This window comes from Mercenaria mercenaria, chromosome 8 (genome assembly GCF_021730395.1).
Source record: "Mercenaria mercenaria strain notata chromosome 8, MADL_Memer_1, whole genome shotgun sequence".
NCBI lineage: Eukaryota > Metazoa > Mollusca > Bivalvia > Venerida > Veneridae > Mercenaria > Mercenaria mercenaria.
Genome location: NC_069368.1, coordinates 43,370,699 through 43,394,414, shown reverse-complemented (window position 1 = coordinate 43,394,414; position 23,716 = coordinate 43,370,699). Strand labels below are relative to the sequence as shown.

General features: G+C 34.4%; 1 protein-coding gene across 4 annotated transcripts in view; it reads left to right on the top strand.

The window, feature by feature from the left end:
* The window catches only part of LOC123566490 (ELKS/Rab6-interacting/CAST family member 1-like), a 32,092-nt gene extending 12,330 nt beyond the window's left edge, over positions 1-19,762 (top strand). For all 4 annotated transcript variants that reach the window (XM_045360646.2, XM_045360645.2, XM_045360644.2 and 1 more), the window contains 8 exons: positions 5,295-5,373; positions 7,334-7,448; positions 8,802-8,986; positions 11,685-11,840; positions 12,090-12,251; positions 12,768-12,926; positions 13,840-14,007; positions 16,926-19,762. In XM_045360646.2, coding sequence (XP_045216581.2) covers positions 5,295-5,373; positions 7,334-7,448; positions 8,802-8,986; positions 11,685-11,840; positions 12,090-12,251; positions 12,768-12,926; positions 13,840-14,007; positions 16,926-17,171 — 1,270 coding nt within the window. In that variant the 3' untranslated portion in view covers positions 17,172-19,762. The remainder of the gene's footprint in view (positions 1-5,294; positions 5,374-7,333; positions 7,449-8,801; positions 8,987-11,684; positions 11,841-12,089; positions 12,252-12,767; positions 12,927-13,839; positions 14,008-16,925) is intronic.
* Positions 19,763-23,716: the final 3,954 nt, after the last annotated feature.

Genomic DNA, 23,716 nt, shown 5'->3' with positions numbered 1-23,716 from the left:
GAAACTTATTTTTTCTTTTTCTAGGTCATTTACCAACCTCACTGGGTCAAGTTCCATAACTCTGACATGTATTTTGAGCAAATTATGCCCCCTTTTGGACTTAGAAAATTTTGGTTAAAGTTTTACATGCAAGTTATTATTTCCAAAACTAATGCAGATATTGATTTGAAACTTCACATGTGTCTTCGGGGTTATAAAACTAGTTGATAGCAGCAAGTCCCATAATTCTGACCTTCATTTTGGCCAAATTATGCCCCCTTTTGGACTTAGCAAATTCTGGTTAAAGTTTTGTGTGCAAGTACATACAGCTATTTCTAAAAGGCATATAGATTTGAAACTTATTTTTTCTTTTTCTAGATAAATTACTAACCTTACTGGATCAAGTCCCATAACTCTGGCATGTATTTTGGGTAAATTATGCCCCCTTTTGGACTTTGAAAACTCTGGTTAAAGTTTTACATGCAAGTTTCTATCTCCAAAACTAATGCAGATATTGAATTGAAACTTCACATGTGCCTTCGGGGTTATAAAACTAGTTGATAGCAGCAAGTCCCATAACTGATATGCATTTTGGTCAAATTATTCCCCCTTTTGAACTTAAAACTCTTTTGATATTTAACCTTTTTGGGTAATATTTTCCTGCTTCTGGGACAATATTTCTGAATATAACTTTAGTACAATATAAGATAAAGACTTGAAACTTAAAATGTATCTTTATCATCATCATCTGCATGTGTGGTAACAATCCCAATAACTCTGATTTGTAATTTTGACCAAATTTTTTTTCAAACTTCATTTTCTGGACATAACTTTGGTACTATATAAGATAATGACTTGAAACTCAAAATATGTCTTTACCATCACAATTTGCATGTGTGGTAACAATCCCAATAACTAATTTGTGTTCTTGACAGAATTATGCCCCTTGGTGTATCTTCTCAAGTTCCTTTTAAAGGTAGAGGTCTCTTATTGAGACATATACTGTGAAATCATTAAATTTCGTGGGCATGAAATTTCATGGTTTTGGTCAAAGCGGCAATTTTGTGGGGATATGAATTCGTGGATTTCAACTTTTGAACATAAAATGAATGGGAATTTTACTTGTTCGTTGGGATTAAATTTCGTGGATTGACTCAACCACGAAATCCATGAAAATTAGTCTCCCATGAATATTAATGATTTCACAGTATTCATTTTACTGTCAAATCGCCGAATAGTGGAGTGCATTATTTTGTTATTTATTTGAGGCCAGTACGTCAAACCTCCAGTGCACAGTGACCAAATAATTTCTGTTCCTTGTGCAATTACTGAATTGCATCAAGGGGGGCATTTCATGTTCTATGAGCTCTTGTTTTTATGAATTATCAATCAAGAAATAAAGGTCCAAACAAAAGGATATTCTATCTGTAAATCTGTATTAACAATCCTTTCATTTAAGGTGGTTCGCGGGGTTCCTACCAAAATTTCGAAGTATGAGATATAAGACTGATATTAGGTATGTATGTACTAACATCTCCTGTCTTTCATTTGGAGAAAAAAGAAAATCGTTCCGAGTCCACATTTCCTTTGAAGAGCGCCACCTGGCGGCATATGTATTTTTCAAGGGAAATCGCCGTTTTACTGTAATAATCTCATTAAAATTAATGTTATTACATTTTTTCAAACTCAGGAATATAGCTAAATTCAATGTTATTGTGTATATGTTGCGTTTTGTAAATTATTTCATTTGGAAAATGCTTAGATAAAGAGATATCCGTAGTAGGGGTGGGGAAAAATAGCGAAAATATTCAATGTATTTCATGGCCGTTTAGCCGAAATAAAATAAAACGGAACGGTCAAAGTTCTTGATTTTCAAATATATTCTTCTTTAATCATTTCTGGACCAGAAAATAAAATAAAAATTGGGGGTCTTCACGGCAGATTTTTTCCAAATTTACTTTTTATTTGTTTTGGTAATGTAAAATTTGTGACGTTGATACACAATGACGGCGTTAACGTCGCGCAAACGCTGATTTCATTATGTCTTTCATTGATATAAACAGGACCTTCAGAGTTCACAAAAATCTTTAGAATCTTTTTTATTTGAATATATTCACATGATGTACATTGTTGCGTATTTTGCAGTCAAAGTATATTATCTAGGAATATATATCAGAGTCAGTTAAAGCTACTTGCCCACAGTTTCGGTGAAATTATTCAACATGTTCATGTTCATAAGTGGTTGGATTTTTTATGAAAATGTTTAATCTTGCATAACTCGCGTATCTGACTCCGTATTTAAGGGTTAGTGAAGTATTGGGGGACGGGGGTGGGGTGTAGAAAAAAACCTTATCAGTTTATCCGCTATGAATTAAAACGGAGTCACAATTCTTTATTTTCAAACATAGGTTTCTTTAATTATTCCCCGACAAAGAAATAGAAAAAAAGTGTGATTTGCAAATTTACATTGAGCCGCGCCATGTGAAAACCAACATAGTGGCGCTGCGACCAGCATGGATTCAGACTCCAGGCTGTTCGATTTCAAAGCCTATTGCAATTAGAGAAACTGTTAGCGAACAGCATGGATCCTGACTAGACTGCACGGATGCAAAACCATTATGTTGGTTTTCTCATGACGCGGCTCATTTTACCTTTTGTATGAAATGTTTAAGTGCAAAACTGAACGACATTCCTTATTATTTCAATATTTCAAGTGACTAGCTAACAACGAAGATACAGTATACGAAATGTAGTGAAACTGTTTTCCAGACAAAAATGAAATACATTTTTAACGAAAAGAAATTTTTGAAGGGTGGCTAAAACATTAATATGTTTCTTTTTTGTTATGATATGTAACTTTATTTAGAGGTTTTGATTTTCATTATAATTCTAATTGTGTATTATATTTATTGCTTTTTAAACCTACATTGAATATTTTCAATAAATAAAATCATGGAATCTTAAGCAGATGATGGATAAATGAGATAATGCCTCTTACGGTAAAAATGTACTTCAGTCTGTGAACTTGAAACCGTTACTTGAATAAAGCTCATTTTGGGGCCGCTTAGTGCATTAAATTTATAACGTCAACGTGAATGCACAATGCAAACCGTATTGAGGGAAAACTTGCTTCAAAATGACACAACAAAAATAAAACTCTAACTCATTTCGCTTCAAAACATTCAGAAAATAATATAAAACAGATACAGTCGACGCAGACGATATTTTAGGATGGAAAGATGGAAGAAGGGTGGTTTAACTGAGGCTGCTCTTGCGAAAGGTTTAGAGGCATGCATTCATTGTTCAGACCCGCTGTTTCTGTCAGATGTTTTCAAGGAAACGCACTTTCGACATGGTTCACTGTTGTACATACAAAGAGTTTCGATTATAGAATTTTGGCGGCAAATTGGGATCATTCTTATTTGATGAAGGTTTTATTCCAAAATCGAAGTATGGTATTCCAGTGCTGAATGTTATATCAAAAAAGTAACCACTATGATTTCATCTCGTGCATTTCTTTTGGTGTTTCAAAAAATTTAAAAGACGGATAAAACTAAGAAATAAATAAAACCACAATTTACATGTACTTTGAAATGTTTTCGCCAGAATGCTGAAAACAAAATATTTGACTTGTATTTAGTGTAAAAGTGCATTTTGACGCAGATGCGAAAAAATTCGGATATTTCAGGACTGCAACTCACTGCAACTGTAGACCTGGAACGCCTGTATAAATTACAGACCCCGGTATATACCGGATTCAAGCAATTTGAATGAAAATTATCTTTAATGTATATATTTTGTGACCATTGTAATACTAACCCTAACCTTTTGTCAGTATATTATACATATTATACACTAAATGCATGCTGTCGTACAATTATTTGCGTATTTTTGCCGTGCGCTCCGATTGTTAATCAGTTCAGGACATGCGCAGAAGACCGCTCCAGCTGTGACAGACTGCAATGAGCAACACCGCATAAAGAATGTCCGTGACACTGAGCGCAAAGTGAACAGAAGTTACGATATGTAAGCATCAAATGGGGATTTTACATTTATGCGTTTTGAAGCGCCTTGTCAGATTTTTCTGTTGATTTTATTTTCACAGTTTTGCATATCATGGATCACAATTGTATCATAATTAAAATGAATATAGTGAAGTCTACAAGCAACCACCGACTGGATATATTCCTTAATGAATTACTGTGATCATTGCGTTGGAGATCCATGGCTTAAAAATGTACCATGAATTGATTGCAGTGAAGTCTTCATGCATTAAGTTAGCTCTAAAACTGTTTCAAAAATGGACAAAACAATTTAGCAGATGCGTATTGGTTGCACGCAATGCTAATTACGACGCCAGTATTCAGAAATCCATGTGAATGTAGGCTCTGTTCTTGCAGACAGCTAGTCTAATAGAATTTGAGACGGGCTGACAGAAACGGCAAGGGTGTCCGTGGTCATCACTTTTAAATGACATTTTACATAATAATATAAACAAATAATTAACGTCTTTAAGGAAATTGTTGAACTGTCAAGAAAGTATATTTCTAGATGATATACTTAGATTGTAAATTACTTAACACTGTGAATCTATTTAGTAAAAATATTTCATTTTTGTGTACTTTCATCATCCTGCTTATACAAAAATGTATCTTTAAAGGACATAATGAACAAAACGTTTGTGTGACGTTAACACCATAAAAGACGTATCTACGTCACAATATTTACATTACCAAAACAAATAAAAAGTAAGTTTACAAAAAATCTGCCGTGAAGACCCCTATTTTTATTTTATTTTCTTGTTCAGAAATGATTAAAGAAGAATATATTTGAAAATCAAGAACTTTGACCGTTCCGTTTTATTTTATTTCGGCTAAACGGCCATGAAACACATTGAATATTTTCGCCATTTTTCCCCACCCGTACTACGGATATCTCTTTATTTAAGCATTTTCTAAATGAACTAATTTACAAAATGCAACATGTAAACAATAACATTGAATTTAGCTATATTCTTGAGTTTGAAAAAATGTAATAACATTGATTTTAATGCGATTTATTACAGAAAAACGGCGTTTTCCCTTGAAAAATACATGTGCCGCTAGGTGGCGCTCTTCAAAGGAAATGTGGACTCGGAACGATTTTCTTTTTTCTCCAAATGAAAGACAGGAGATGTGAGTACATACAGACTTAATATCAGTCTTATATCTCATACTTCGAAATTTTGGTAGGAACCCCGCGAACCACCTTAACTTGTGATTTAAGTCATCCAAAATATATAATCATAAAATAAAGATTTCCTTAACATATGTTACGCGTGAACAAGCACAGAAAGCTACAGACATGCATCCAAAGATGTCTGCTGAGGCAGAGAGAATGCTTGCCAAGTTACGAGTAAGTTTTAGTGGTGTACATTTAATTTTATATGTGAAATGTATCTGGTTTTTTCACTGGTAAGTCTATAAAATGGGTAAATTTAATCAAAACGTGAAATAAAAAGAAACTTTGTTTGTTTTACATATCTTACATTTTCACGAGTGGCTATGCAACTGAAAAACTGTTCAGGCTGTTAGCTCACAAGGTAGAGCACAATATAATGAATTGAAAAGTTGTTGTTTCCATCTTGTAAAAAGGGGTTTGTTCTCTGTGACAATTTGACAGGAGACTTTTTATACGCCCGTTTGAAAAACGGGACGTATTATGGGAACGCCCCTGGCGGGCGGGCGGGCGGGCGGGCGGCGTCCACAGACCTTGTCCGGAGCATATCTTCTACATGCATGAAGGGATTTTGATGAAACTTGGCACAGTTGTTCACCATCATGAGACGGAGTGTCATGCGCAAGAACCAGGTCCCTAGGTCTAAGGTCAAGGTCACACTTGGAGGTCAAAGGTCAAATTCAAGAATGACTTTGTCCGGAGCATATCTTCTTCATGCATAGAGGGATTTTGATGAAAGTTGGCACAATTGTTCATCATCATGAGAAGGAGTGTCATGCGCAAGAACCAGGTCCCTAGGTCTAAGGTCAAGGTCACACTTAGAGGTCAAAGGATACAAGAATGAAAACTTTGTCCGGAGCATTTCTTCTTCATGCATAGAGGGATTTTGATATAACTTGGCACAAATGTTCACCACCATGAGGCGGAGTGTCATGCGCAAGAACCAGGTCTCTAGGTCTAAGGTCAAGGTCACACTTAGAGGTCAAAGGATACAAGAATGAAAACCTTGTCCGGAGCATTTCTTCTTCATGCATAGAGGGATTTTGATATAACTTGGCACAAATGTTCACCACCACAAGACGTAGTGTCATGCGCAAGAACCAGGTCCCTTGGTCTAAGGTCAAGGTCACACTTAGAGGCCAAAGGTCAGATACAAGAATGACTTTGTCCGAAGCATTTCTTCTTCATGCATGGAGGGATTTTGATGTAACTTGACACAATTATACACCATCATGAGACGAAGTGTCATGCGCAGTTCCCTTCTTTAGAATTACTTCCCTTTGTTGTTACTATAAATAGCTTATATTGTAACTTTTTCATTACTAGTCGTAGGGAAAAATCGAGACCACTTTTCTGTAGTACAACATGCATGCTACATCCAATTTTGAGGTGTATTTTGACCAGTCTCTACCTGGTAAAGATTTTTGTGTGGACTTACAATTTTTTTTGATTTTTTTTTTTTTTTTTTTTTTAAGATTAACTTCCCTTAGTTGTTACTATAAATAACTTATATTGTAACTTTTTTATAATTGACCGTAGGGAAAAACCAAGACCACTTTTCTGTGGTACAACATAGATGTTACTTTCCAATTTTAGGTGTATTTTAAGGTATCTGTACCTGGTAAGGAGTTTTTTTGTGGACTTAGAAAAACAAAACACTTAGTTATTACTAAACAACCACAAAATTAAAATTCCATTTGCAAATACAGGTGCTAGAGTAAAGAAATTTGCTGTGACGGGCGTATATTGTGACATTCTTGCACTCTTGTTTCATGTGTGAAATTATTTTCCTCTGCCTCTGATTCATGTGGAGAAGTTTTCAGTTACTTTCAAACCCCTCAAAAATCAAACAAAGAAGTGCACTTAATACTAAAACTTTATAACCTGCATTGAAAGTCACAGTTTTCTTGCCTCTTTTTACCTGCAGACAGTTAATGTTTTCCAGTTATGGGAAAACCCCAGTAAACAGAAACCTTTTCGTTTCCCAAGGTCTTTGAAGATGGGTTTGATAGCATAATTTACAAAAAAAAAAAAGATTTTATTTTCCACATTGAAGATCTAAGTAATGAAATTTTCATCCTTAAAACAATAATAAAGGTTTAAGACTTAGAATTGTTGTTAATGTCTCTGCTTTCAGTCAATGCAGGCTGATATGGATGGGTATCAACTTGAGAATAAAAGGAAGGAGAGTAGCATTAGTATAATAACAAGGGAGAAGGATCATCTAACTGAAAGACTAAGGGAGGAGGAAAGTTAGTAGCTGACCTATAATTATTACAGTTACGAAGTTTGCCATTTTTAGCTCATCTGATTTTTTGAAAAAAAATGATGAGTTATTGTCATCACTTGAGCTGTTGTCGGCGTCGGCGTTGCCTGGTTAAGTTTTATGTTTAGGTCAGCTTTTCTCCTAAACTATCAAAGCTATTGCTTTGAAACTTGGAATACTTAATCACCATCATAAGCTGACCCTGTATAGCAAGAAACATAACTCCATCTTGATTTTTGCAAGATTTATGGCCCCTTTTGTACTAAGAAAATATCAGATTTCTTGGTTAAGTTTTATGTTTAGGTCAATTTTTCTCCTAAACTATCAAAGCTATTGCTTTGAAACTTGGAATACTTGTTCACCATCATAAACAGACCCTGTACATCAAGAAACAATTCCATCTTGCTTTTTGCAAGAATTATTGCCCCTTTTGGACTTAGAAAATCAGTTTTCTTGGTTAAGTTTTATGTTTAGGTCAGCTTTTCTCCTAAACTGTCAAAGCTATTGCTTTAAAACTTGCAACACTTGTTCACCATCATAAGTTGACCCTGTACAGCAAGAAACATAACTCCATCCTGCTTTTTGCAAGATTTATGGCCCCTTTTGGACTTAGAAAAAATCAGATTTCTTGGTTAAGTTTTATGTTTAGGTCAACTTTTTCTCTTAAACTATCAAAGCTATTGCTTTGAAACTTGCAACACTTGTTCACCATCATAAGCTGACCCTGTACAGCAAGCAACATAACTCCATCCTGCTTTTTGCAATAATTATTGCCCCTTTTGGACTTAGAAAATCATTTTCTTGCTTGAGTATTATGTTTAAGTCCACTTTTCTCATAAACTATCAAACCTATTGCTTTAAAACTTGCAACAGTTTTTCACCATCATATGTGGACACTGAACATCAAGAAACATAACTCTATCCTGCTTTTTGCAAGAATGATGCCCCTTTTTAGACTTAGAAAATCATGGGTAGGACAATATTTCTATTACACAAAAAAAAATCAGATGAGCGTCAGCACCCGCAAGGCGGTGCTCTTGTTATGAAATATGAAATAAAGTATCCATAAGTAAATTCAACCAAAAGTCAGTTGATTTTCATTTCCAGAATATTCCTACAACTTTGTTATGGTAATAGGTACATGTTGACAGTTACCTGGAATTGTAATTGATTTTATGAGAATAGGAAGAAGTTTTCTAGCTTGCAGAATGGTAACGAAGTCAAAATACAGGCTATAAGTTTTGTAATTTACCTCAGAAAGTAAATCAAAAATTAAGACTTGTGAGTGAACATTTGCGTATTTTGTGACACATGTAACAAGTATTACTGTATACTGTAGATGCCCGTGCTAGAGATAAGAGAATGTTGATGGATGAAGTTATAGATCTGAAGAAAACTATTGCCAAAATGGAGGGTGAGATCTCGTTCAAGGACAGTCAGCTACTTGACGCTAGAAATGAGCTTGACAAAAGTGCTACAGCTTTGAAAAATGCTGAAACTAAAATTATTACGTTAAAAAGTCAGGTAAGGTCGAAAGAGCATGCAATTATAAAATCAGAATTTGTATTTTGAAATAACATTTTTTTTTTTTTTGATAACTTTAAAGGCATATCACTGATTCAGTTTAATATATGGATCTCTAAAAAAATGCATAAATCTGAGTTTATTTCTCTACGACTGCAGGAACAACATTACATATTTTATATTATCTACAATATGATAGTTTACTGTCTTTAAAGGTAGTTCAATTCAGTGTTATAAAGACCTGAAACTCATATTTAGGTTACGAGACCAAGTATCCAGGGGTCTAGCTAGGTCCAAATTTTTGGGAGAAGTCACTTCTCCCTCAAGCTGTTTTAGGGAGAAGTGGGGAGACTTTAGGGAGAAGTGGGAAGACTTTCTACCGCAATGATGTTGAGTGATTCGAAAGGTGGCTGTAATTTTCTTGTTTCTTGATAAAAAACATTGATGTGACCGTTCATTTTCTTAGTTAGATCTTTTCCCATACAGTGGTTATCGTTTTCTTACAAAACTCTGAAAAAAGTCGTTTTCAAAATTCAAGCCCATGCTATAAATGTAACACGCCGAATTTTGGTTATATCTTGTACATGTATGAAGTGTTTATTATTAACACCGAGCAAAGAAGTAGATGTGTATTTATTTTTAGCTCATCTGATTTTTTGAAAAAAAATGATGAGTTATTGTCATCACTTGAGCGGTTGTCGGCGTCGGCGTCGGCGTTGCCTGGTTAAGTTTTATGTTTAGGTCAGCTTTTCTCCTAAACTATCAAAGCTATTGCTTTGAAACTTGGAATACTTGTTCACCATCATAAGCTGACCCTGTATAGCAAGAAACATAACTCCATCTTGCTTTTTGCAAGATTTATGGCCCCTTTTGTACTTAGAAAATATCAGATTTCTTGGTTAAGTTTTATGTTTAGGTCAACTTTTCTCCTAAACTATCAAAGCTATTGCTTTGAAACTTGGAATACTTGTTCACCATCATAAGCAGACCCTGTACGTCAAGAATCATAACTCCATCTTGCTTTTTGCAAGATTTATTGCCCCTTTTGGACTTAGAAAATCAGTTTTCTTGGTTAAGTTTTATGTTTAGGTCAGCTTTTATCCTAAACTATCAAAGCTATTGCTTTAAAACTTGCAACACTTGTTTACCATCATAAGTTGACCCTGTATAGCAAGAAACATAACTCCGTCCTGCTTTTTGCAAGATTTATGGCCCCTTTTTGACTTAGAAAATATCAGATTTCTTGGTTAAGTTTTATGTTTAGGTCAACTTTTTCTCTTAAACTATCAAAGCTATTGCTTTGAAACTTGGAATACTTGTTCACCATCATAAGCTGACCCTGTACAGCAAGCAACATAACTCCATCCTGCTTTTTGCAATAATTATTGCCCTTTTTGGACTTAGAAAATCATTTTCTTGCTTGAGTATTATGTTTAAGTCAACTTTTCTCATAAACTATTAAAGCTATTGCTTTAAAACTTGCAACAGTTTTTCACCATCATAAGTGGACACTGTACATCAAGAAACATAACTCTATCCTGCTTTTTGCAAGAATGATGGCCATTTTTAGACTTAGAAAATCATGGGTAGGACAATATTTCTATTACACAAAAAAAATCAGATGAGCGTCAGCACCCGCAAGGCGGTGCTCTTGTTTATAGCTCTTTGCACCGAGTCATTCACCGAAGAATGTCAGTATCTCACTCGAAATATAAAACTGAAAGTAAAATGTGTACAGTAATCTAGAAATACATATTCAAATAAATTCATCGATGGGAGTCAATTTAACGTAGTTAATACATTACATGTCGTTCTTTTATCATAGATAACAAATAATTGTGAACCATATTCCAATTAATCGCACAGTTAATCAGCAGTTTCTTTAATAAAACATTGTTTTTTTTTTGCACTCGAACATGTTGACAATTAACGCGAAGTGTCAAAGACGTAAACGCGGCGCTGATTGGCTTAACACAATAGACTCTGGTGTATCGGATAATTTGATTCGCTTTCACACTTCTCGGCATACCTGAGGTAGGCGGAGCTTAAATTATGCTGCCGGCGTGTGTTTGTGTATTCGACACTCATTATGACACGGTGCAAATTGTCAACAGTCTGGGTAGCAGTAATTAGCGAATGCGGAAATCAGTACCTAGCGAGTGCAGAAATCAAAGAAAATCGGGCGACTTGCATTTCGCTTTGAGGTTAGATTTGAGCGAAGTTTGAAGTTCTAGAGCGCCTGTTTCGCTCAAGTCGCCCAGTCGCAAGAGCCCTGGTATCACCTAAACCATTTGTTCTCTGGTTGCGTACAGGGAAACATTGCTTGTTCGATCATCGATGACTCGAACAAATAAGCTCATTTGAGCATTTTTTGATGTGTCAAGCTCTTCATTATATTTTCTATGTTTATATAGTCCAAAACCCTGCATAACTCAAGCGTTATACTCATCCCCTTTTGATCTTAACTGTAAGCCTGCTGCCGGCAAGTGATTTTGCCTTTGTGACCAGTGCAGACCAAGATCATGGTCTGCACTGGTCACTGTTCAGTCAGTAAATTTTCAGTGAACACCCCTTTGAATAATAAGCGATGCTGCCAAAATTAAATGATGGACCAGTACATTTTAGAAATTTAGCAGGCTAAAGGTTAAGCAACCCGTGTTTTACTGTATGATCATATCACCTGTTTGTTTCCTTGTAGTTAGAACAACGAATAGAGCAGCATAAAATGACTCAGATTAGCCTGGATGAGAAACGCTCAGAACTTCTCAGTGTTGAAACACAGCTCAAGACTACCGAGGAGAAATATTACAACAGTACTGTCAATTTACAGGATAAAGTCGTGAATGACTTAAGGGTATATATAGTTACAATATTTTTTCTTTCTTCTGTTACGTTTGTTTTTGAAGGTGTTATGTTGGACCTGTTTATAGATATGTACAAGTCTGTTTACATTTGAACCTTGTAACATGTCTTCTGCTGTAATGAGGCAAATAAGGACTGTAGATTGCACTTTGAGATGGAATGTTTCATATACATATATAAAAAATGGAATATTGTTTTATAATATGTGACTGTTAAAAGCAAATTCTTTTTTCAATTCTAGGAAGAAATTTGTGATCTGAGGCATAAATTAAAGGAAGCAGAAATGTCTGCAGAACAAGAGCGCCACCTAAGGTCTAAAATGTCAGATGATAGTTCTTCTGTTGTTCGAGAAAATGCAACACTCCACCAGCAAGTTGTTGAAATGACCAAACAGCTGGAAAGAGTAAGTCAGATAATTTGTCAAGTAAAATCTTGACATTTCTTGTACATCATGCATTTTTAAATGCCCAGAGGAAGGTTTTATGTGATGGTGCTGGTCATCCATCTGCTTATCTGTCTGTAAACAATTTCATTTTCACTCAATAACATAAGAATGCTTTGATATGTTATCCTAAATTTTGAAATGTACATTGCTTGTGGGCAGTAGATGACCTCTGTTGAATTTGAGGCCAGTGAGTCGAATGTTATGGTCACAGAGACTGTTAGTAATTATATGTTTTATATGAACTGATTTCAGGTATGTTTAATTTAAGTTTTACTTCACCTCAGTGATATATAGCTTTGATGAGTCACTTTGCCATAAAATCGAACTCATTCTTTTATTCAATCCATTTGTATATTTTGTATGTATACTAATTATCTATAATATCAAAGTTCAAACAAAAATCATTATATTTGATTTAATCTTGTTTGTTACTTAGTTCATTTTATCACTTTTATCTGTACATCACTATTGAAGGAGAAAAATCTGCGAGATGAAATAGAGTCCCGTCATCAGGCAAACATTTCTGAAATGGTTCAGTGTAAAGATAGAGAAAAAGAGCTAAGATTTGAACTAGAATATGCAAAGGAAGGTTGGAACAAGGAAGTAGAGAAGGTGAAACAATATCAGGAGCAGGTTAGTATTAAATATGTTGTTCTTTTACAAACACACAGAAGCTTCACTGAGAAAACTGAAATTTGTCTGTTACACAGAGATTGATTCTCTCAAAAGCTGAATTTACTGATAAACTGGAGATATTAGATTTGTATGTTTGATTAAATGCCACTTTTCAACAGTATTTCAGTTATGTAACGGTGGGTGGTTTACCTAACCAGTGTACTGGATTCTGTACCAGTACAAACTGTTATGTGCAAGTAACTGCTAACTTCTCCACATGTATTAGAGGTGGAGGAGGAGATGACTTCCAACACAATGTCTCCTATCACATTGTCACAGAAAATATAGGCCTTGCCAGGGATCGAACTCGTGACCCTATATGGTCACAGGTAATGAGGTGACAAGTGGAGTTCAACTCATTCATATTTTGTTGGATTGTAATCCTAGCTCTTTGAAATTCATTTTGTCACTCAAGTTTGCCCGCTGGGAAAAAGAGCAAACCAGCCTTATAAAAAGTTTCAGTTATTCAGCACACTGTTTGTTTCTTCAACCACTGTTGTAATTGATTGAATATCTGTCTGATACAATGGTACTATTTTCTATAAAATTAATTTTCCATTGTTCAACGAAATATTTTTCTGCAATGTAGAATTTGAATTGTATTCTATCTATTTTCTATTATATGATCTTGTAAAATGTATATAAGCTATACAAAATGTTTATTTAACAACAGCTTTGAACTGCTGTGTTATATTTAGCTTTATTTAGTGGTTTTTACCGGGTCTGGATAAGCGCGTTATGTGATCTGGCTAGGCAAAGCCCACAACAGTGGAATGCATCTTTGTAGATTAAGGCACTGTTTTAATGACCCTTTTGTAATGCACTTTAACCTATTTTCTAGGGTTAACAGCTTTTTTTTTTTGTATTAAAGCTGACCTTTAAAGACTCAGTGACAACCCAACATGAACTACAATTGAACACAGCTCGTAGTCGTGTGACGGAACTTTCCAGCATGCATGAACACCTCGAGAAAGAGAACACCCATTTACGTAAGGATAAGTCCCTGTTGGTAGACCATGTTGCTGAACTACAAAAGAAGGTATGAGATAAAAATTAGAAGCTAAGTTTTAGTACAATCCTAATTTGGAAAAAATGGCACCTGATCATGTATTTGAAATGAGAGTAGAATTTTTAGCTCGACTATTCGAAGAATAGTCTAGCTATTCTACTCACCCTGGCGTCGGCGTCGGCGTCGGCGTCACACCTTGGTTAAGTTTTTGCATGCAAGTACATACAGCTATCATTTAAAGGCATATAGCTTTGAAACTTATTTATTCTTTTTCTAGGTCAATTACCAACCTCACTGGGTCAAGTTCCATAACTCTAACATGTATTTTGAGCAAATTATGCCCCCTTTTGGACTTAGAAAATTCTGGTTAAAGTTTTACATGCAAGTTACTATCTCCAAAACTAATGCAGATATTGAATTGAAACTTCACATGTGTCTTCGGGGTTATAAAACTAGTTGATAGCACCAAGTCCCATAACTCTGACCTTCATTTTGGCCAAATTATGCCCCCTTTTGGACTTAGAAAATTCTGGTTAAAGTTTTGCGTGCAAGTACATACAGCTATTACTAAAAGGCATATAGATTTGAAACTTATTTTTAGCTCGACTATTCGAAGAATAGTCTAGCTATTCTACTCACCCTGGCGTCGGCGTCGGCGTCGGCGTCACACCTTGGTTAAGTTTTTGCATGCAAGTACATACAGCTATCATTTAAAGGCATATAGCTTTGAAACTTATTTATTCTTTTTCTAGGTCAATTACCAACCTCACTGGGTCAAGTTCCATAACTCTAACATGTATTTTGAGCAAATTATGCCCCCTTTTGGACTTAGAAAATTCTGGTTAAAGTTTTACATGCAAGTTACTATCTCCAAAACTAATGCAGATATTGAATTGAAACTTCACATGTGTCTTCGGGGTTATAAAACTAGTTGATAGCACCAAGTCCCATAACTCTGACCTTCATTTTGGCCAAATTATGCCCCCTTTTGGACTTAGAAAATTCTGGTTAAAGTTTTGCGTGCAAGTACATACAGCTATTACTAAAAGGCATATAGATTTGTAACTTATTTTTTCTTTTTCTAGATCAATTACCTACCTCACTGGGTCAAGTCCCATAACTCTGGCATGTATTTTGGCCAAATTATGCCCCCTTTTGGACTTAGAAAATTCTGGTTAAAGTTTTGCGTGCAAGTACATACAGCTATTACTAAAAGGCATATAGATTTGAAACTTATTTTTTCTTTTTCTAGATCAATTACCTACCTCACTGGGTCAAGTCCCATAACTCTGGCATGTATTTTGGCCAAATTATGCCCCCTTTTGGACTTAGAAAATTCTGGTTAAAGTTTTGCGTGCAAGTACATACAGCTATTACTAAAAGGCATATAGATTTGGAACTTATTTATTCTTTTTCTAGATCAATTACCTACCTCACTGGGTCAAGTTCCATAACTCTTAACATGTATTTTGAGCAAATTATGCCCCCTTTTGGACTTAGAAAATTCTGGTTAAAGTTTTACATGCAAGTTACTATCCCCAAAACTAATGCAGATATTGAATTGAAACTTAACATGTTTCTTCGGGGTTATAAAACTAGTTGATAGCATCAAGTCCCATAACTCTGATATGTCCCCTTTTGAACTTAAAACTCTTTTGATATTTAACATTTTGGGTAATAATTTCCAGCTTCTGTGACAATATTTCGAATAGTCGAGCTTGGCTGTCTTATGGACAGCTCTTGTTAATTTTAAGCTACAAATAAGATTTATTAAAAACTTCACATTTACAAAATCAGATTTGAATGAGCGTACTAAAGTCCCATTAAGTTTAACTTCAAAAGTTAAAAATAGAGCTCTTTAATTCCAAAGAAATAGCATTTTGGCCAAAACCAAGACATTTCATGCTGGTGAAATGAGATGATTTTACATTAATTTGCAAACTGTTTAAATGAACAAATGGATTTAATTAACCATTTTACACTATTCAAAACAAAGTTTTGAAAAGAATACATTGTTTATGCATGTGTATGGTATGCATGACAAATATATTTCCTTATGAAAATTACAAAATAAGTATATTAAGATAGTGGGTATGTTCAGGCGTGTCGCGAGGCACCCAATATTGGGGCAGCATGAGACATTGACGGGGTTGGTATGGGAGGGGTATCCCCTTCCAGGTTGTTTGAAAATGTTTGCAAATTGCATCATAAATGACACGATTTCCTTGCATTTAAATACCATATAGCCAATTATATCAAGACGTTATTTGTGCCAATTTTACCAAGAAGCTCTATTTAAGCAATGCTTGAAATAATTCTGAAGGTCACTGAAATTTCAAAACGTTTTATTGTCTTGCAAACTGCAGACATTATCATTTATAAAACGGTGCAACTGTATCAATGTGTTAAGAAGCTTATAACATATTTAATGAGCTTTTGATATGTTACCTGCTTCATAGTTATGTCATACTATTGTAGAAAAATATTGGCGCCCAACTAAGGCACAACTGCACCCTTTAACAAGGTTTGAATATAGACAATTATATCGAAAAGTTTACACTTTTGCTCTATATTAAATGACGAGCAGCCACCCCACCACCAAAATGATAATTCGCCAATTAACTTATTGATTTTTGACACTTGGCAATTCTGCTAATTGACAATACACATGTCCCTGGTAATGCTCTATCGCTTTTGGCTGTTTCGCCTTTCCAATTTTGCATGAGCATAGAAAGTTGATTAGAAAATATGGACATTTTCAAAATATTTAAAATACCATCTTGCCATTACTGGTCGAATTATTAAGGCTGCGATTGTCTCCCCTGCTGCCTTAGTCGCGAGCGACGCCTCTGATGTTTTAAAAACATTTCCAAGGGCTTTATAAACTTTGAAACTTCTCTATTTATAAACACACTCATATATCAAGTCATATTATTTACATTTTAAAGATGGAAATGAAGAATGAAGAAGTAGTGAACCTACGAAGCCAAGTTTTCTCCCTTGAACAGAGAGTTGATGAACTGGACCAGTTTAACTCTCTTGAACATACCTCACAGAGCCAGAAATGGGAGGAGTTTGAAAAGCTTGCCGAGAGCATGAGGACACTGTCCCATACAATGGCCCATTCTAGTACACGCACACGCAGTCCAAGGACATTGTTGAAAACTTCAGCCAGAACACCTCTACAGTTTTAGGTTCAGACAAGTAGTTTGCTCAAGTATGGGATGATATGCGGGTTTCAGGTTCTTTTTTGATGAATGTACGTGTTGTAAAGCTAAGAAAATTAAATGGTATCTATAAACTGTCATAGATAAGTTTACTTCAGATAGATATTATTCTAGGACAGATAGATTACTATAGTTCAGTTCAGGTTAATGGGCATACCATATCAATAGGATTGTCAAGATTTTTCAGTTTTGTAAATTTGCTGACAGGTTGGACCCAATAGTCTTACAGGCATTCTATGTCACAATTCATCAGAGCATAATACATCTTTTTATACCCCCACCAAACATGTTTGAGGGGGGTATATAGGAGTCAGTTTTGTCGCGTCCTGTCGCGTCCCGTCCCGTCGCGTCCCGATATCTATTATCTCAGTTATTACCAAATGGATTTGATTCAGACTTAAAATACATGTTCCACCTTATCACCCACATCATGTGACACAAGGTGCATAACTCTTGACACCAAGTTTTCATGAATTATGTCCCCTTTAACTTAGAATTTAAGGTTAATTTTGTTGTATTTTCACTATATCTCAGTTATTACTAAATGGATTTGATTCAAACTTAAAATAGATGTTCCACCTCATCACCCACATCATGTGACATAAGGTGCATAACTCTGACACCATTTTTTTATGAATTATGCCCCTTTTTACTTAGAATTTAAGGTTGATTTTGATGTATTTTCACTTTATCTCAGTTACTACTGAATGGATTTGATTCAAACTTAAAATAGATGTTCCACCTCATCACCAACATCATGTGACATAAGGTGCATAACTCTGACACCATTTTTTTTATGAATTATGCCCCTTTTTACTTAGAATTTAAGGTTGATTTTGATGTATTTTCACTTTATCTCAGTTACTACTGAATGGATTTGATTCAAACTTAAAATAGATGTTCCACCTCATCACCCACATCATGTGACACAAGGTGCATAACTCTGACACCAAGTTTTCCTGAATTATGTCCCCTTTTACTTAGAATTTAAGGTTAATTTTGTTGTATTTTCACTATATCTCAGTTATTACTTAATGGATTTGATTCAAACTTAAAATAGTTGTTCCACCTCATGACCCAGATGATGTGACATAAGGTGCTTAACTCTGACATAAATTTTTTATGAATTATGTCCCCTTTTACTTTAAATTTAAGGTTGATTTTGATGTATTTTCACTATATCTCAATTATTACAAAATGGATTTGATTCAAACTTAAAATAGATGTTCCACCTCATCACCCACATCATGTGACACAAGGTGCATAACTCTGACACCAAGTTTTCATGAATTATGCCCCTTTTTACTTAGAATTTAAGGTTAATTTTGATGTATTTTCACTATATCTCAATTACTACTGAATGGATTTGATTCAGACTTAAAATAGATGTTCCCCCTCATCACCCACATCATGTGACACAAGGTGCATAACTCTGACACTATTTTTCTTGAATTGTGTCCCCTTTACCTAGAATTTAAGGTTAATTTTGATGTATTTTCACTATATCTCATTCTGATTGGCTTAGAGCCAAAGGGAAGTAACCTTTTTTTAACCTTTGTACTGAGTTTCTTCCCCTTAAATTCCAGGAATTAGTCTATTTTTAGAAATCCTATTTTTAGATTTTCAATATTTTAGGTATTTTTCTAACTTTTTTATTATAAGTCCTATGTAAAAAGTAAAAACATTTTAAGATTCCTTATGGTTGCCATTCTTCTGTGACAAGACCGTATGGTGGGGGTATGAGTCACTCCTGTGACAGTTCTAGTTTGCAAGTGGTATTAAGAGTCATGTAATCTTAAGGAAGCTTATTTAAAGGTGGTCAATCACATTTAAACAACATTCAATTTTTTACTTTTTGTATATTCTGGTAGAGAATTATTTAAGGAACAAAAAGACCGATTACATAGAGTTAGATTCCTATTTGAAATGTATATTTTATTATTTTTATAAAATTTTGTAATTACTCCCCTTTAATATGAAAGTATATAAAAAGCTGGGTATTTCTTTTCATTTCGATACAATGTCTAGTTTTACATTTGCATTTGATAGACATATCAACTATTGAACAATCTGAACCAAAATGCAAGTTTAAAAGCTGTGTGTAGCTTCTGAATTCATTTATTTCCAATCTATCTTGGTTGCACAACCAAGATAGGCAAAGGGAGGAAACAATAATTTTTTAAAACTTCCGTTTCTAATGAATTCCATCTAAATACATAATTTTTAATGCAAATATTTTACAAATATAATAAAATATTTATACATTTCCTTAGGCAAAGTATGTTTATCAAATTTATACTTATGATAAAATAACTCTATCTTGGTTGGACAACCAGGATAGGAAAATGAAATTTTAAAAATACCTCCAGTGAAAATCTAATTTGTATTAAGTGTTAAGTGAACATAAATGAGTGTAAATGATCAGATGCTAAAGTTTCGAACAAATCCTTTACATGGCCAAAATCTGATTATCCACCTTTAAATGAATTTGGATGTAGATTGCTGTTAGTGTTCAGTTAGAGAATTTGTAACCTTTTTTTTTTTTTTTTTTTTTTTTTTGAACCAGATAGTTAGAAATCACCACTTATCTGCATACATAACTCACCATCATTCTCAGCTAATCTTAAAATAGGTATTGTTTAGATACACATCATATTAAAATTATGACAACATTATGCCGCAGCTAAATTTTCAGATATATATATATTTATTATCCTTTGGCAGAGTCAGCAGCTTTCATTTTATTCTTTTATTTTGTTTAGAAAATATAGGAACATTTTTGCATCTCTTGATAATGCAGCTCAACACCTGTTTATTTTAAATCTGTTTATGTAGGAAATTTGTGATTGTTGTTTGTACAATGTTACAGTGTAATGAAAAGAAAATGCCACAGTAAGGGATTTTGAGTGGCAAGTTCAACAGTGACTTGTTAGAGAATTAGATAGTTGGAATTTAAGAAATCTATTGACAGTCAGGCATGTTAAACATAGTGTTTAGTTAATCAATTAATTGACTGTAGAACTGACCTGAGAACATTTATGTTTATTTATTTTGGCACTTTCAGTGTAGGAATAGAAAAGAGTATAAGTACGGTATATCCATGGGCATTTGAAGCTCAATCAATGAAAAAAAAATAATTTTCGCAAGTCCCACTTAATAAAAATAAAATTTTAAAAAATTTACTGACTTAACCTATGCTAATTTTTTTAGCATGTTGCTGGAAACAAACAATCTTCTATTTTTTTAGGCCTTAGTGGATATGATAGTACATATTTTTACTGACAGAGCTTCCAGCACCTGTGATTTCATATCAGCAATGCATTTTGTGGTAGGAAGAAAAAGTTTTTATCTTTGTGTGGGTTAGACATTTTCACTTTCACTGTTTCAGTTAGACATGCACCTCGTAGTATACATAGTTGGTGAGGAATTGATAAATGTGCAGTTGTTGCAAGTGACTGCAAAAAATTCTCAATCCATATTTTAAGCTCTTGAACATTACAATTTACAAAATTATATATATATATATTTATATTGTGATATGTATTCCGTCCTATTTATTTGTTTATTTCTTCACTTGAATGTAGAAAAAAATCATTATTTATTATTGTAAACCTTTTTAGATTGCTATTTGATAGCTTTATTTACTTGAAGAATTTTGTTCCTCAGCGTTTTAGTTTTTTTTCTTAAAAAAGTAAGGTTTTATATTACACATATGTATGTTCAACACAATATTGCATTTATTTATTTATTAAATGTGATTTTAAATTGTATTCATCAAAGTTGCGAGTCAGAAGTTTTCACTTTGGTGAGGAACAGATAAAAAATACTCTATTTGAATCTGTAATATTATTGTATCTTTACTTATGAAATTTCATGTGGAATTTTGTATTTCAGGCAATTCCTGAAAGTACTGAATTTTACAAAAATAAGAGAGAATGTCAGATTAACAGTTTTAAATTTGAGTCCACTCTTCAGACTTAGCCATCCAGCTGGTTTACTGAAGGTTGGTGGTTCTACCAAGGTGCCCACCTATGCCTGAAATAATGATTGAAAACTCATCATATGACCTTGAGTTTTGTCACCAATAAAAATATAAAAAGACTTCAGACTTATAATGTTAACGAATACAAATCTTTGGTTCATATTTTTAGTATATCTTTTCTTTTTTCTTAGACAATGCATTTTCGGTTAAGATCATCAAAACTTATATTTGTGAAAATATACATATCAAAATTATTGTAAATTTTTTGTAAAAGCAGTTCGAGTCTAGCATCTAGTTACATATACTTTGTTCGAGAAACAGCATTTTGTCACTTGTTTACAGTTTATTAAATTAAAAAATAGATAAACAGTGTAGTGAATAGATACTTAACCCTTTAACATTATAATCACCTTATAAAAATAACTTCTTTGCAATGCATTTTCAAATTTGAAGGGGAGCAGTGGTCTTGTGGTTAAGGTGTCGACATTTCACCCCAAAGGTGGTGGGTTCAAACGACAGTGGGTTAACACCATGCCTTCTCACATGACACTGGTACTGATTTTCCAAGGAAGCAGACACCAGAGCGATTCAAATAGATTCCAAGCTTTTATCACATTTAAGCGAAAATTAGTTATTATTAACTAAAGTTGCATTCAATTTAGCCATCTTGTTGAGCAGGTTTAGAAAATAGACAAAGACTACAATTATAGGCGAAGTTAGGGCTTTCCTACTATTTTATGTATAATCAGAATTTACTTACAGGTGTGTCCTAAATTACCTACTGCATATGTTAACTAAAATTTACTTTTTTTATTTTGATTTTTTGAAGTGATTCAGAAATGTTTTGAAAAGGAAGGTCTTGTTTATAATTATTGTAACTATTGTTGGTCATTCCTTTAAATGTTATAATCTTTGAAATTTATTTCAGTTGGAATTGGTAAATGTTCTTACGTGGCAGCCCACCATATAGGAAGTGTACGTTATAATTTGAGCCGCAGCATGAGAAAACCAACATAGTGCGTTTGCAACCAGCATGGATCCAGACCAGCCTGCTCATCCACGCAGTCTAGTCAGTATCCATGCTATTCGCTTTCAAAGCCTATTGCAATCAGAGAAACTGTTACCGAACAGCATGGATCCTGACCAGACTGCCCGGATGTGCAGGCTGGTCTTGATCCATGCTGGTCGCAAATGCACTATGTCGGTTTTCTCATGGTGCAGCTCATATGTTTTGAAATTTAGGAATGATGTTAGGAATTTAAGGTTTGGTATATTTTATAGATAGATATTATCTTGCCAGTACCATGTTAACTTAGAGAGTGATTAGCTAGATAATGTACCAATGCTTTACAGTTTTGTTTTGTTACCTAAAATCTGTGATATCCTCAATATTTATGTAAATATAAAGTATATAATATTTATAAAAGGTGTTGTTGTTTTTTATTCTCCAATGTTATGAGCATCTTTGTCCCTTTGTTTATACACAAGAAATTGGCTTAGTTTATCTGCATTTGGTATGATGTTAAGAAGATTGGAATTTTTGCAGTTTCTTTGTGTTCCTTCACAAGTTGCTTGCCATTTTGTCTGTTTGCTCCACCATCTATCTTGTTTTCTTAACTGAAGCATAATACATTGGTGGGGGCGGGGTCAATTTTGACCCCGGGGTTATGATTTTAACAAATTTTGTAGAGGTCCACTAGGCAATGCTACACATGAAATATCTAAGCTCTAGGCCTTCTGGTTTATTTTTAGAAATTTTTTGAAGATTTTCCTTTGTAAAATCAAGTGACCCTTTGGGCGGGGTCAATTTTGACCCCGGGGGGTCATGATTTGAACAAATTTTGTAGAGGTCCACTAGGCAATGCTACATGTGAAATATCTAAGCTCTAGGCCTTCTGGTTTATTTTTAGAAATTTTTTGAAGATTTTCCTATGTAAAATCAAGTGACCCTTTGGGCGGGGTCAATTTTGACCCCGGGGGGTCATGATTTGAACAAATTTTGTAGAGGTCCACTAGGCAATGCTACATGTGAAATATCTAAGCTCTAGGCCTTCTGGTTTATTTTTAGACATTGTTTGAAGATCTTCCTATGTAAAATCAAGTGACCCCTGGGGCGGGGTCAATTTTGACCCCAGGGGTCATGATTTGAACAACTTTAGTAGAGGTCCACTAGGCAATGCTACAAGTCAAATATCTAAGCTCTAGAGCTTCTGGTTTTTGAGAAGAAGATTTTTTAAGATTTTCCTATGTAAAATCAAGTGACCCCTGGGGCGGGGTCAGTACTGACCCCGGGGTCATGATTTGAACAAATGTGGAGGTCCACTAGGCAATGCTTCACACCAAATATCTAAGCTCTAGGGCTTCTGGTTTTTGAGAAGATTTTTAAAGTTTTTCCTTTCTGTCGCCATGGCAACCAGAGTTCTGCATGGAATTCAATTCTTTGAAAAAATTTTGTAGAGCTTCACCCAAGGAACATTCGTGTAAGTTTGGATGACACTGGCCTAGCGGTTTATGAGGAGATGTCGTTTAA